The 16,732-nt window shown below is 41.6% G+C and overlaps 1 protein-coding gene across 1 annotated transcript in view; it reads left to right on the top strand.

Moving 5' to 3' along the window:
- WNT7B (Wnt family member 7B) overlaps positions 1-16,425 on the top strand; it is a 182,513-nt gene extending 166,088 nt beyond the window's left edge. Inside the window, exons 3-4 of the mRNA XM_061582456.1 lie at positions 8,337-8,608; positions 13,743-16,425. Of these exons, the coding sequence (XP_061438440.1) occupies positions 8,337-8,608; positions 13,743-14,222 (752 nt within the window). The 3' untranslated portion in view covers positions 14,223-16,425. The remainder of the gene's footprint in view (positions 1-8,336; positions 8,609-13,742) is intronic.
- The last annotated feature ends 307 nt before the right edge of the window (positions 16,426-16,732 follow it).

Here is a 16,732-nt window from a genome sequence, read left to right as displayed (position 1 = left end):
AACCAAGTTGATGGTGTGCCTTGCCCAACTCATTGGGCCATTTACAACTTAAGACAGTCCCACGGTCAACACTGAGGCCATGAAGCCCCAAGCAGGAACACTAGAAGCAGCCTCAGAATGGACACTGAAATCACCCAGGACTATCATTCTGGGCTCCTCCAATACCACAGCTGAGATGGCCTCCACCAGCTCAGTCAGAGAAGCTGCAGGGCAACAGTAGGGTGTATGGTACACCAGCAGCAACCCTAGTTTACTGTCTCTTTGGCCTGACACCAGGTGCGGGCCCTCACAGCCAGCTCCAACACAGAATGGTTTCCTGGTGACAGAGATGGAAGTTCTGTAGACCACAGCAACTCCTGCTCCCTGTCCCTGCACCCTGTGCTGGTGTTGCACCGAGTATCCAGGTGGGCAAAGCTGGAACAGATCAACTCCTTCCAGCTCACCCATCCAAGTCTCGGTAATGCAGACCAAATCGACACCTTTATCCATAATCAAATAATGGATGAGTGTGGTCTTATTGTGTACTGATCTGGCATTAAACAACAACACACACAGCCCAGTGGGCACAGCAGATGAGCAATAAGGAACCCATCCATGAGAGAAGTGGGAGCAAGGAACAAGGCATAGACAGCTTTGCCCTTGTCTTCTATGGCAGTTCACCATCTCCCTATGGCTATATCTCCCTCTACCCATGATCACTGAAATTGGGGTGGCATCGCCCATATTCTTCCTTACCAAGACTCCTCCTAAACACCTGATATGAACCCAACAAGAGCCCACCAACAAAACCTACCCAAACCAGTTATCCCAGTAGGCCTCTGAGAGAATTGGAAACAGTCAGACCCACTCAGTATCTTTCAAACAGGGCACATCTACTCCCCCCTGTCTCACATCTGGGAGGACCAGCCTTCTGCCAGTTGCAGACTCTCACTCTGAAGGCATCTGGCGACTTTCTCCTATCATTCAGTTCACTGCACAGGCTCTCTCACCCTGAGCTGGAACTACACATGCACCACATGCCCTCCCCACTACCAATGTCCCCTAGATTTGTTTTTTAAAAAGATAGCAGGGGGTAGCGCCCTCACCCTCAGGACTCACCAAGGGGTGATCCTGCCTGTGGCAGACCCACTACCGAAGGGCAGCCGGGCTTTTATGCCCCCTGACCCAGTCAGGAGCTGATGCAAGAGACTGCAAGATTAGCTGCAGCTTCTCCCTGGAGTCAGGGTCAGGCAGGGGGTGCCAGTCCTTGCTGCACTTACCTGGGACCTCAGCTGTCTCAAGAGACAGCAACCCAGGGGAGTGAACAAGCAAGCACCCAGATACTCACTCTACAATCACAGCAGGCACAGGATGGGGTGGTTATAGAAATACAAATGAAATGACAATAGAAGAATGTTGTTTCGAAGCCTGATACCAGAAGCAAAAAGTCTGAGCACAGTGAATGAAGTGAAACCCCAAGGGGGGGGGATCACATAATCAAAAAGAGAGAATCTGAAGCATAAAAGTTAACGAAGCATTCATCTGTGCTGGTGGACTGCATCCAGCCACAGTATAGATTTCTTGAGGTTTTAAGGAACATTTGCTTTGGACTCATAACCAGTATTTAGTAAAGACTTGCCTTTGATATATCAGCATAAATGCACATGCAACTATGAAGCTCAACATGTGAGCTTGTGATGGTTAAAAAACTGAAACATGTCATACTATCTCACAGGGTTGTTATGAATGATCTGTGGTGGCTGCTAGATGCTTGAGGACTAGTGAGTATGTCACTCATTCACAGTCAGATGCATGGGGAATTTGCTCACAGTCTAAGAGTCAGGCCAGAAGAACACAGAGTGTATGCATTGCAATCCAAATATTGAACAATGTATTTAGGAAAATCATAAGAACACAACAAAACAGTTTACCAAGGTACTGCTGCTGATAATAATCAAGTTGGTGTTGGCGTAAACCTACCACATGTCCACTTCTCAGAGTGACACAAGAACCTTTGAGGTAGGTTAGCGTGTTCAGTTTCACCATCACAAAATACGTACAAATAATTCTGTTCAGCTCAGCTCAGGAAGCCTATCATTTCATTGAGGGGGAGGGGAACTATGTTGTTTTTGCTCTTTCATAATTCATGTCCCAAACAGACAATAACTTGGGGGGCGGGAGGGGCAGATGGCTGCATGATGGGAAATCAGCTGGCTCATAGATGTGTGAATAAAAACAATCTGGAAACATATGGAGATAACATCAGCAGTACTGGAAGCTATGTTACAAGTAGAAATGTAACATGTAAGACACCATTAGGCAAGATCTCAGCAGCATCATTAAATGCCTACACTATAACTAGGCAGGATGATAAAGACACAGCTTTGCGGACTGCAAATAGCCACAGACTGGGAAAAATAAATGGTCCATCGGATAGCATGTGGGATGAAACTGCATCTATATCCGCCACCTTGTTTGAGATCAGAAATAAGCCCAGCACAGGGAAAGGTTGCGGGGAAGAATCGTAGGCAAGGAGAAGGTTAAGCAAGCCCTGTCCCACACACTGATTTCTTCTGTAAATATCCCCATTACCAACTCCATCACCAAATTACAGTTAACCACAAACATCAATCTGGGAATCACACTTGCCAAGTACCACTCTAATATTAAAATGTTTGGAATAAGCAAACTGTTTCAAATTACAACCAATCTGTTTCTTTGGTTATTCAAATTTTTGGGGATATCTGAAATTAGTGCAAATTAATTTAGGGATACTGTTTTTGAAGATGACATTCCTGCACTGCTGTTCATTCATATAATGGGGAACATTTGTGAATGCAAAGGCAGGGTCGTTCTTACCAGGTTAGATCCAGACTTCCAATAGCATCTGTTATAAACCACCCTGTTCAGATCTTGCAAGATCAGGTCTGGGGCTTCCTTTATGGAATCAATCCATCTCTTGTTTGGCCTTCCTCTTTTTCTACTCCCTTCTGTTTTTCCCAGCATTATTGTCTTTTCTAGTGAATCAGGTCTTCTCATTATGTGTCCAAAGTATGATAAGCTCAGTTTCATCATTTTAGCTTCTAATGATAGTTCTGGTTTAATTTGTTCTATCACCCAATTATTTGTCTTTTTTTGCAGTCCATGGTATCCGCAAAGCTCTCCTCCAACTCCACATTTCAAATGAGTTGATTTTTCTCTTATCCACTTTTTTCACTGTCCAACTTTCACATCCCTACATAGAGATCAGGAATACCATGGTCTGAATGATCCTGACTTTAGTGTTCAGTGATACATCTTTACATTTGAGGACCTTTTCTAGTTCTCATAGCTGCCCTTCCCAGTCCTAGCCTTCTGATTTCTTGACTATTGTCTCCATTTTGGTTAATGACTGTGCCAAGGTATTGGTAATCCCTGACAAATTCAACGTCCTTGTTGTCAACTTTAAAGTTATATAAATCTTCTGTTGTCATTACTTTAGTCTTCTTGACGTTCAGCTGTAGTCCTGCTTTTGTGCTTTCCTCTTTAACTTTCATCAGCATTCATTTCAAATCATTACTGGTTTCTGCTAGTAGTATGGTATCGTTTGCATATCTTAAATTATTGATATTTCTCCTTCCAGTTTTCACACCTCCTTCATCTTATTCCAATCCCACTTTCCTCATGATATGTTCTGCGTATAGATTAAACAAATAGGGTGATACAATACACCCCTGTCTCACACCCTTTCCGATTGGGTACCAATCGGTCTCTCCATATTCTGTTCTTACAGTAGCCTCTTGTTCAGAGTATAGGTTGCACATCAGGACAATCAGATGCTGTGGCACCCTCATTTCTTTTAAAGCATTCCACAGTTTTTCATGATCTACACAGTCAAAGGCTTTGCTGTAATCTATAAAGCACAGGGTGATTTTCTTCTGAAATTCCTTGCTCCATTCCATTATCCAACGTATGCTTGCGATATGATCTCTGGTGCCTCTTTCCTTTCTAAATCCAGCTTGGACATCTGGCATTTCTGGCTCCATATATGGTAAGAGCCTTTGTTGTAGAATCTTGAGCATTACTTTGCTTGCATGGGATATTAAGGCAATAGTTCGATAATTACTGCACTCCCTGGGATCCCCTTTCTTTGGAATTGGGATGTATATGGAACACTTCCAGTCTGTGGGCCATTGTTTAGTTTGCCATATTTCTTGACAAATTTTTGTCAAAATTTGGACAGATTCAGTCTCAGTAGCTTGTAGCAACTCTATTGGTATGCCATCTGTTCCTGGTGATTTGTTTCTTCCAAGTATTTTAAGAGCAGCTTTCACCTCACATTCTAAAATTTCTGGTTCTTCATCATACGGTTCCTCCATGAATGACTCTGTCATCCTTGCATCTTTTTTATAGAGTTCTTCAGTGTATTGCTTCCATCTTCCTTTTATTTCATCTCGGTCAGTCATTGTGTTCCCCTGTTGATTATTCAACATCCCTACTCTTGGTTTAAATTTCATTTCTCTAATCTTTTGGAATAGGGCTCTTGTTCTACCCTTTTTGTTCTCCTCTTCTATTTCTATACAATTATTGTAATAGTTCTCTTTGTCCCTACATACTAGTCTCTATATTGTTGTATTTAGGGTTCTAACTGTGTTTCTATCTCCTGTTGCCTTTGCTTTCCTTCTCTCTTTAACCATTTTAAGAGTTTTTCCAGTCATCCATTAAGGTCTTTCTCTCTTTTTATTAGAGGTATTGCATTCTTCCCTGATAATGTCCCTGACTTCACTCCATAGTTCTTCTGGTTCTCTGTCAACTAAGTTTAAAGCCTCAAATCTGTCCTTTATTTGATCTTTATATTCTTCTGGGTTGTTATTTAAATTGTATTTTGGCATTATGAGTGCTTTGTTCTTCTTCTTTAGCTTCACTCTGATTTTCAATACGACCAGTTCATGATCTGTACTGCAGTCTGCTCCTGGTCTTGTTGTCGCAGAAAGTATGGAACTTCTCCATCTTCTGCTACCAATTATATAATCAATTTGATTCTTATATTGACCATTTGGTGATGTCTACGTGTACAGTGGGTTTTTTGGTTGCTCAAAAAATGTGTTTGCAAGAAAGGCCAGACTTAAGATACTTTCCTGTCCTCACTCTGGTGTCTTCTGGGTAGGAATGTTCCTTTCCAAGAGGCACCAAAATGATAACAGGAACATTGTTTTCCACTGCTGATCTTGCTCTGATTTGGCTTCAATATATTTATTTATTTTGGCTATTGTTATCGAATTTACCAAATTATGTACAATAGATATATTCATTATTCTGTTATATTATGCTGCAGTTACATTTAATCAGATGAAATCTATGTGTGCACATAGGTGCTGAATACCTGGTTGCTGTTTCCAACCCAGTCACCAAAACTGTACTTACAGAGTCCTCTTTAAAAAGCAGCAATCATATCTATTACCATTTCAGATCTCGCCCCTCCCCATTCTTGAGCAAACAGCTGATACACACTATTACTGTTTTTTAATGGACTCTAACAACCACATGCTGTCAGATTATAGCCTCCAATAGCAAATGCCCATTTGTGTCATATAGTGTAGCGTAGTGGTTAGAGTGTTGGACTAGGACCTGGGAGACCAGGGTTTGAATCCCCACATAGCCATGACGCTCACTGGGTGACCTTGGGCCAATCACTGCCTCTTCACCTCAGAACATGGTAAACCCCCTTTGAATACGGCTTACCATGAAAACCCTATTCATAGGGTCGCCATAAGTCGGAATCAACTTGAACGCAGTTCATTTCATTTCAGGGATGGGTGAGAAATTCAGTTCGCATTTCAAGCCAAATCTATGAAATTTGCACTTTCCAAAACAATATGAGAAGTGAAACACAGGCACCCTTTGAAATTCGCACATATTGGAATTCTGCAATGCAGTTTGCCAACCAATGTTTACAAAAATGCACATGATAGGGAAAGTGTGGATAAAAATGAATATATGAGTGAAGGTAACATTAAAAATGTATTATATGACGAGAATTTGATTGCAATAATCTTTACATTCATCATGTTTTCATGTGTTTATTACGAGAAATTTGCACTAAGAAGCTGGAAAATTTTCATGAGGATTCGATCACAAGTTGCTGCAGAAATGTGGAAAACTGAATTTAAGACGGGAAGAATGAGAAATGGAGACGACAGAAATTGACAAATCTTTCCATCCCTACCACCAGCTACTAAATGTTGTTTTGTGACAAACATTCAATGCTGTTAAATAAATTCCATTACATTTCAATTATAAAACACTAAACACCACTGCATGTCATCATCATCCATAAAATACTGTCAAATATAAGCTGTCAAATGTCATATATTGAAAGCAAATATCAATTACTGAAATCAAATGTTGTTAGATATTGAATACCAATTCAAATAATCAGTGATTATTCAGCAGTCACGTATTCAGAGCATGGCTGGTGAATGTGCAACATCAAAATTTTCAGAGAAGAATTTCTGAACAGATTTATTTCAGGTTGTGTTCATATGTTACAAGATTCTACAGCCAAATGGACTGTTTATTCTCCCTGGCTAAAACAAATTATTTCATTTCAGCTGTGTTGACAGACATGTTGAAACTGAGCCATAGTATATATATTTTACCTCAGGTTCCAGTCTGGATTTACAAAATTAAGTCAGAAATTTAGCTCTGTGAAGCAGTGTTAACTAGAACTGAGCTAAAAATGCCCTTGCAGTTTCAGATTGAAAAAAGACATTAGCTCTATTCACACACCCACACCTGAGGATAAAGGGTGGAAGGGAAACAGAGCTAGCCCTTCCGCCAGTGTCCCTGTTGGCTCCATCCCCACCCTTCACATGCTGAAGCTGAAGGTCTGAAAAGGGATGTTTTGCTCACTTGGCTGAATGCAGGCTTCCTAATCACTTGGAGAATTTTCAGCCCGTTTACTCAAACTAGGGAAACGCAAATATTTTGTTCAGATTTTTAAGCGAATCTTATGGCCACAATACGTTATCGGCTCAAAAGATAGCGGTGCATATAAAAATGTATATTTCATAAAAACGTACTTTTGTGAAAAAATGTATTTACAATAATGCACATTTTATGCAGATTTTTTTAAAATTGCAGATTGATGCAGGACTGAACAGATTTATGAATGAGCAAATGCGAAACTGACATGAGACTGGAAGTAGATTGATCCATTCATCCTGAACTCAAAAATGAAATAAAGATGTGCTGCTTAGGGGTTGTGGGTTGAGCCAGTGTAGACAGAGATACGAGGGGGGACCTCTGTGCACAGCCCTGTACCTTCCTCATGTTTTATGCCCATGAATGCATGAACAGGGATCTTGACATGGAGTTATGCTATGCTGGGCACTCCAGGGCATTGTAGAAAATTTTAAATGGCAGCTGACAGCCCTCTGATGTAGGAAAAGGACCCAAATGCCAAGGCTCCTTCAAATCTGAATCCAGCTTTGAGCTCATGTGGTAATTTGCTGGAGGTAAAAAGGCTTCTGTCATTGGTGATTGAGGCATAGGGACTCCAGATTAGAACTGTAGATACTTCTGTGGAGTGGATAACAGTACACAGCATAGGCATGGAGGGAATGTCAGCAGCCTGTGATGGATATTGCCAGTCACTCAGGAGCTGTTTGACTTCATAGTGCTGTGCTGGCATGACAAAGGCTATCCAGGGATTGGGAAGAAATTCAATTCAATTTACATGCAAAGGCAAAATTACATAATTTGCACTTTCTGAAACGAGGTGAAGCAAACACACCCATCCTCAGAAATTTGCACTTATCTGAATTTTGCGCTCCTCCACAAAGTCATATGTACAAAAATACATGTATGAGGGGAAACTCGGCATAGAAATGTACATATTAGTGAAAATAATATAAAAATCCATTGTGTTGGGGACAATTTACTAAATATGTGTATGTCAGGCAAAATTGCATACAAATGTATATATTAGGAGAAATCTACACTAAAATGCTGGTGGATTTTCATAAGGACTTTTTAAAAAATGCAAACTGATGTGGAAATGTGGAGATTCGAACTTAAGATCGTAAAAAATGAGAAAGCAAGAGAAACTGAAACGGACAGATTCTGTCTTCCCCAGGGGCATCTCATCAGAGTTCTGGGTGTCCCCCTCAATCACTGCCTAGTAGTGAAAGTGCCTCCTGATGAGTCACTGCTGGATCTCAGTACTACTTACTGTAGAATACCATTTAACTGGACAGACCAGTAAAATACCAGTTGACTGGGAAGCACCAGTGTTGAGTATTGTCATAAATCAAAGAAGCATAGCTTCTTCCTCTCTGCTCTCTTCACATGATTTTCCTTTTCCTTTTCCCCCACAGGAAGCAGGGAAGCTGCTTTCACCTATGCCATCACTGCTGCTGGAGTTGCACATGCCGTTACTGCTGCCTGCAGCCAGGGAAACCTAAGCAACTGTGGCTGCGACAGAGAGAAACAAGGTTATTACAACCAAGTGGAAGGGTGGAAATGGGGAGGCTGCTCCGCTGATGTCAGATACGGCATTGAATTCTCCAGGAGGTTTGTTGATGCCAGAGAAATCAGAAAGAGTGCTCGGAGGCTGATGAACTTGCACAACAATGAGGCTGGAAGAAAGGTATTTTAGAATAGGATGGGATGGTCTCATGTAGAGGGAGGGACTTCCTTTTCACTGGCAATCATTGGAACAAAGTTCTTACTGAGGTGGTAAATCTGCATCTGGTCTGTCCAGATATGGGTGCACATGACTGGATATAGTTTCATATAACAACAACAACAGATTTCCTCCATATGAAATGCTAGCATGTCACAAAGACAGGGATGGGATAGCAATTTGATTTGCACTTCCCAAAAGAATACATGAACTGAGACACAGCTAGTCTTCTAAATTTGCACTTCTCTGAATTGTGTGAACCTGTTTTCCACCCGCATAATCTCTGACAAATGTGTATATTAGGGGAAAGTGTACATACAATGCAAATATTTATGAAAATAACATGAGAAATGCATGATAAAGGGGAAATTTCTTGCAAAAATGTATACATTCGCTAAAATTTATTTATTTATTATTCGATGTATATCCCGCCCTTCCTCCCAGTAGGAGCCCAGGGCGGCAAATGGCACTAAAATGCTGATGAATTTTCATAAGGGCTTTTTTAACAATTTAAACTGATGTGGACATGTGAAGAACTGAACATAAGACTGGAAACATGAGAAACCAAAGTGACCGATTCATCGATCCCTACAGAAAAAAAGTTTCTAGGCTAGATTTCGCCCCAGCATGCCAGTTTCCTATACAAACTGTATAGGGGAGCATCCAATCATGCGTGCCCATCCCTACAGTCTGAACTGGTATAGCCCTGGCATGGGTTAACTGTCTCAGTGAGAACTAGACCTTGGAAAGGGTCTAGGAAGGAGCCTTCAGACATTTCATCTGTCTGTGCCATCAATGCATATGGTGCTTCATAGAGTAACAGAAGCAAAAAATACAGGGCCTTGCCCTAAGAAGCAATAGTCGAAAAGTTGTCTATTGCCTTTTGCTCTGGCAGTTAAAAGTAATATGGATTATATTACCTTCAGAAACTGGGATGAAAAGAAGCATCCCCAAGAAAAACACGCAACAGGGAGATCAAGTCAAAACTAACACATGCAAAATGTTACTACCAATATACCAATATATACCAATATATTCAAAAACTGCATCTGATGCTACATGCCTAATTTGAAACTGACAAAACGTTTTAAATATTTTGTTTTGATTTCTTTCCTGGTAAGGATTTTCTTTCTAAGCTGCAGGAGAAAATTCCTTCAAATGGCCCTTGCAATATATCATTTGTAAAAACAAAACAATGTATTGAAGTGGCTTTATGCCATTGTATTTCAGCACTTATTTCATAAAGAAGCAGTAGCATTTCAGTTATTTTATTTGGAAAGAACATCATGAATCTGGAGACAATCTATATAGAGAATGGGGAATAGTTCTAATATTTCTCTGACAGAGCAAGTCAAATAGTGGGGATTTGCTTTGGTGAGCTGCTTTTGCTGTATGCTGTATTCAATGTCAGATATAGCTAATTTTAATTTATTATTTTAGAAATTGTATCAGGCATCAAGAACCCTGGCCTAATGAATAAAGCTCAATTGTTAATCAGCAGATTAATCAATGAAGTTTTAATCAATGAGGGCAGATTTAAATTAGAAGAACTGCCAGGTAATTGCCCACTTCTTTATTTTTTGACAATATTTTAATTCTGGAGAGTTTCTGCAATATAGAATGAGAAAGAAAATATTTAAAATATACTTTCCCTCTAACAACATGGCAGTTGTTTATTAAACATTAAGTTGTAGTTCCTACAATATCTCAAAAGGTGTTTATATTGGAATATCTTGTAAAACACCATGAGTCTGGAGCACAGGGACCTAGGAGCCTTATTAATTGCAATGTATTAATATAATATATTCAATCATACCAAATTAATAAAATCATATATAGACCAAGGGGGGTTGAAACAGTTCTGGTCAAGCATGGCAATGGTAGATCCCTGGGAAGGAAAGGTAACCCAGAATGTAAGATTTAAAAACAAAAACAGAACAGAACTATTCTAAAAGTGCAAACCAACACTGTACTACAGGAAGACACAATCCTAGCAGAGCTTGGAAAAGTTACTTTTTTGAACTACAACTCCCATCAGCCCAATCCAGTGGCCATGCTGGCTGGGGCTGATGGGAGTTGTAGTTCAAAAAAGTAACTTTTCCAAGCTCTGATCCTAGGTAGTCCATTCTGTCTTCGGCACGCAGTGCAAACCTAATTAGGCTACTAATGATAATTTAAAAGCACATAGAAATATTAATTTATTGGAATAATGAACAATTGCTGGAGCTGGAGGGTTAGCCTCTGAAGCCATGGAGGTGACAGGCATGAGCTTAGCATTATATGATGGTAATGCTTGAAGAGGGCTCCTATTACTTCCCCCCCTCCTTCTCCCTCTGTGTCTATCCCCATTGTTTCATCATCTTATATATACTGAGAGCAAACTGAGGTGCTGAGTTATGATGGCTACGTAACCAAGATGGGGCTATTGAGAAGTAAGAGGGAGGCATCAGAATGTTTGGGGATGCCTCCTCCCTAGGTTTGTAGAAGTAGAATAAAACAGTGGGAAAATGTAAAGGGCAAGGTCCAAAATACAGCTCTCTGAGAACTGAGCATGTTCCATGGCTACAATGGCAAAACATGTGCAAAACGGACACTACATATGGATACCTGACGGCTCAGAAGGGGACCTGCCATAGGATGGGGCTGGGATAGTGGAGCTCCACAATCTGTGCCATGATCGGGTTGCAGGGCATGATTTGCAGCCTGGGGTAAGGGGCTGACGTGTGCCACAAATCATGCCCTGTGGCCCAACGCTGCTGTGGATTGTGGAGTGGGAGCGCCACCCGCCCAGACTCCCTTCACACCACAACAATGCATATGCACCCAGCACACTAGCACACTGGCATGACAATGTGGGAGGCAGGGCAGCCTGGCCTATTTAAGCCTGTACCAGCTGCATGGAGGGTGCATGGGTGGAAGGGTCCACTGATGCCTGGTGCCAGTCCTGGAGTATCCTTTAAGATGGCATGGCTGGCAACATTTGTTTCAGGTCCTGCTTGTACATGTACAAACCTGAGGCAGGGATCTACTGGCTTTCTTTTCCTCTGCAGAGCACGTTGATGGCCTTATGTTACCAATTAAAAAAAGAAACAAAATCAGGCTTGGCCAGTTGCAGTGGACAACATCTGGATTCTAGTCTGTTCCATATGCACTAGCTACAACTATCTCTGTAACTCATAAGTACTAATTCAATAAAACTGGTGTAAATTTCCCATTCCTAGCTTCTGAAGGTTCACACTTGCTTTATTTGAAAAAATGTAGTGCAGTCTCATATATTTTTATGTATTTCACAGAGCTGAATTTCCTGATTGGATAGATTTAATTGGATAGATGGGGACTAATATCTTACTCTTCTCTTATTTTCTTTTTTTGCTTATGCTTCCCTGTGAAGTGCCATGAGCCTCCCACACATCTCTGGCACTGACGACTGTATTTGCTTAAGAACTCTCGCTTACGTGCGTTAGCTTCGTGCTCTGTTCCTGGGACAAGCTTTGGCTGATGGGCTGGGACTGAATCCTGCCAGCATGTTCTGGCTTTTTCAACTGCGTACAGTAGGGCCCTGCTTTTCGGCAGCCCCCTTTTCGGCATTCCGCTAATACAGCGGCTTTCAATTAGAGTAAGGCCCCACTCATACGGCGCTTGTTCCACTTTTACGGCATTTTTCAGGCGTCGGGCGCCATTTTATTGATGGAGTTCCGCTTTTCAGCAGGTTTCACTTTTAGGCGGGGGTCTGGAATGTAACCCACCATATGAGTGGGTCCCTACTGTATCTACTTCTGTCTGTTGTTGGCATGTGAAGGGGCCCTATGGGATCACAGAGGATCAACTTGTATATTGATTTATATTGAACATTAACACATAGCCACTGAGGTGTCCTGCAGATGTTGTTGGACTCCAGTTCCCATCAGCTCCAGCCAGCATTGCCAGTAGTCAGAGATGATGTAAGTTGCAGCAACATCTGCAGGGCACCACTTTGACTATCCCTGACATAACCAATGGCATTGCTTGGCATATGACTACAGCTGCTTTCACACTGCACTTTATTCCATTATTCTGACGATTTCTTACCTGGTAATTTGCGCATTATATTTGATCTTTCACACGACGCACAAGCTAGCTCCAGAATTCTAGTGGAATCTAGTAGAAGTTTAGCACAAATTTCCCTGATAAATGATACTAGAAATAATCCGTTAGCAAGGCTGGGAACCTGGAAGATTGCAGGAGTTTATTGCTAGCTGGAGCTGCTCATGTGACAGGCATCCCAGCATGCAGTGCGTTCCCACCCTTTAGTCACATGGTTGTTGTTTTTTTGCCTGATGAACGTTGTACCAGTATTCTGGCATTGGCGCCGATAGCAGCAGCATTTCCCACACACACCCCTGTGTTGATACAACTAAAACAATTTAAGAAGTCAGATCCTAAAGGGAGAGGGCTTCCATGGTGACGGTATGAGATCTTAGACCTCCTACACAGTGGGGAACAGTGTGCATGAGTGAGGGACGAAACCGAGTTGTGTGAAAGACAGTTGCTCGAAATGCCAGTATAATCGGCTGAAAAAGCTGCTGTTCCTTAACGCAAGAGGTAGTGCAGTGTGAAAGGAATTTTAGAAATCGGGACAGAAGCACTACCTTTTTAATCCATTAAACTAACGCAATCAGCCCCGTGTGTGAAAGCAGCCTACTAGGGTTTCCAGTGAAATTCTAGGCATGTTTGAAGCATTTTGAGCATATGAAATAAGTCAAGGATTTTAAGGGAAAATGCATAACGCTGAATTTGGAGAGGCGAGCTGTTTGAACATCTTAGAGGAGATGTTCAGTAGGAACAATAAAAAGTAAAATTTTGCTGTTAGTCTTTCATATCAAAGGCATGATTCAGCCAAATCAATTCCTAATGCAAATTGATTGTAATAAGACAGTTACGCACACAACAGAGATATCCATCTGAAGACAGTGGGAGTTAAAAAGTGTTAGATCATGCCCTTCATGTTTACCCATAACTTTTCATGAAATATTATCAAGTCTAAGAATCATCCATCCACATAATAAACCACGAGAGGCTATTTTATCCTTAAGTGATTTCTCCCTGCTTGTGCACACAGGTGCTTGAAGACAGAATGAAACTGGAATGCAAATGCCATGGGGTTTCTGGTTCCTGTACGACCAAGACTTGTTGGACTACGCTCCCTAAATTCAGAGAGATTGGATATATTTTGAAAGAAAAGTACAATGCTGCTGTGCAGGTGGAAGTGGTACGAGCCAGCAGGCTTAGGCAACCCACTTTTCTGAAGATTAAGCAGATCAGAAGTTACCAGAAACCGATGGAAACAGATCTGGTATATATAGATAAGTCACCCAACTACTGCGAAGAAGATGCTTCTACTGGGAGCGTGGGGACGCAGGGACGGCTCTGCAACCGGACCTCACCCAGTGCCGATGGGTGTGACATGATGTGCTGTGGAAGGGGTTACAACACCCACCAGTACACCAAAGTTTGGCAGTGTAACTGCAAGTTCCACTGGTGCTGCTTTGTGAAATGCAACACATGTAGCGAGCGGACAGAAGTGTTCACCTGTAAATAACAGCAGATGTTCCTACTTTAAAAAGGACCACCACCACCTCTTAGAGTGGAACTAAACAACTACAGCATCATTTGCACATTTAATTTTCTTGTGGGAGGGAACTAGTCTCTTCCCTGTTACTTAATAACACATACTTTTAAGAACGATGCATAACTTACTGACTAGCTGCTTTATACATTGGAGCCAGGGTCAATGGGATGAATTATATGACGACTTCATTCAACACAAGCAACTTTCTCTTTGGGTTGCCCCTTAACTGCAGTCTTGGTGTTGTAGAGTTTCACTCTTAGATTAAATTATACATATCAGAGACACTGACTCCAGGAGGTTCTTTTCAGATTCATAATGCATACAAATATGTGCAAATAAGACATTTTTCCTATTAAACAAGAGAGGAATTTAACTGTTCACAGAGAAACTAAAATCCCAGCAGTGTTGCTAAAAAAACCTTTTTTTCTTATTAAAAGCAAAAGCAGGTACAAAGGGCAGCTGATGAGATAAAGATGTAAAATGTGGGGCAAGGCGGAACCTCAGTTGTTGATTCGTTTGTAAAATAAAGGTCAGAACAAAGGACAAAAGTCTGACAGCTGCCAGTGACACTGGAACCATTTGAATGGACATTTGAGAGAGAGAAATATTTTATTTATGTTTTTAATAGCATCAAAACAAATTCTCTAAGCACTAACGGGTAGCTATGTCTTTGTTCTGTACTAAATGTAAACTTACTGGAACTCTAACTTTATCGTTTTTATATTTGTTTTTATTTTGTATTTGGTTCTCCCTATGTTTTCAATGCTACTGATTTCATGGCACTCCACTGTTTGAAAGAGTTGTGACTGTACATATCAAGCATGGCCTCAGGCAGAGCACGAACAACTTGAACATGGCGAACTGTGCTTAATAACGCCAGCAATATGGTTTCCTCTTTGCCTAGCCATAGATAACCCATTCAGAACACAAGCAGCAGTTTCATCTCTGTACAAGCCAAGGCAGCTAAGCTTTTATATGTTTATTGTTTGCCTTTTATTGGATACAGCCAGGCATGACTGGGGATGCACTTTTTCGTGGGTTCATGCCATGCTGTAACTGTAAAGGCCCATCACCATGTGGACAAGGATAACTGCACAGCACTTGACACAAAACCATCATTCCCAAGCTTAGCTGGTTAATGGTTTTGTGTTAAGAACCCATACAATACATAAAAATTACTGCCGACCAGGATCAGGGATTATACGTTTGTATTAAGGGGCCACTCTTTTAGCCCTGCTCACATAGTGGAAAATCTTTTAAGTATTACAGACACACAATGGGATGACCCCATGGGAGAAGCATCCATAGCAAGGCTGAAGTTCCTGTTTTTATGGTGAAGGGATGTTCCCTGCCTACACATTCATAATGTAACTTGTGCAAAACAGGCACGCCATATGGATACTCGTACACACAGAGGGCCAAATCACACAGCCCCTGTTCAGGTATTCTAATTCCTCCTGTGATGAGGGGGAATGGGGATGAGTGCTATAGCTCCACTCCAATCATCTTCCCTATTGTTGACTTGGAGGGTTACTTTTCTCCTCGTGTAGGCTGCCCTCGTGATTTGGAACCCTGATAGTTCAGGGCTCTAAATCACACATGGAGCCGAACATGGACAGACCAGACTCCCTGCTGCAGATGTTTGTCTCCAACTCATGGAGGACACAGTGATGGGAAGGGAGAGTTAGCATCTCTCTCATCTCATGAGAAATAAGGACACCCAAATAAAGCTATTATTGCCCCTCCCTCATTTTTCTTGCTTTCTTTTTCTTTTCAGGGGGCATGACTCACACAACTCCAGCCTCTGCTGGTATAGGCATCCCCATGGAACACCCACAGCACATGCACGCACTCCACTACCACGGGAACAGGATCTTCATCATAAGTATCTGAACATAGGGTGCATGTACAAATTATCTCCACTGAATTGAACAGATGTTGTTTGAGGTGATGATATGCAAGGTTCTACCTGTGTTGTTTGGTCTTTTTACACACCACTTGTGACTTTCGCACCACCACTGACCAGTGTGCTTAATGCAGCTCAGTGTGACCATGGGCCATTATGTAATGTCATCCCAAATGAAGTACTCTATAATGACAATGAAGGTGGATTGGCTGCAGGGAAACTTATTGCATAGTGGCCCTGACTCACACAGCAAGTTATACGAAATGATGTGATTGGGCAGCAGGTGGAAATTTTGCTGCAAGAATGCCAATCCCAATGACAAATATAAAGTCTAAGCCATTATTCATCCTCACATGCAGGTTGCCACTCAATGTTGTAGTCCTCATATGAGAAGAGCCTCCATCATGGGCTGTTCAAATTGCTCAGTCCCACACACTTGCCTCAGAGGACATGTGGGAGCTGTTGCCTAGTAGGCAGAGGCTGAAGGACAACACCAAGCACGGAGGCAAGAAATGCCACCCGAATAATTCTGGCACCATAAGGATACCATGTGATTTCTGTGAACGTGTTTTTT

Source organism: Rhineura floridana, chromosome 8 (assembly GCF_030035675.1).
Source record: "Rhineura floridana isolate rRhiFlo1 chromosome 8, rRhiFlo1.hap2, whole genome shotgun sequence".
NCBI classification, from domain to species: Eukaryota; Metazoa; Chordata; class Lepidosauria; order Squamata; family Rhineuridae; genus Rhineura; species Rhineura floridana.
Note: the sequence above shows the minus strand (reverse complement) of the source record. Positions and strands in the feature narration are given on the sequence as shown.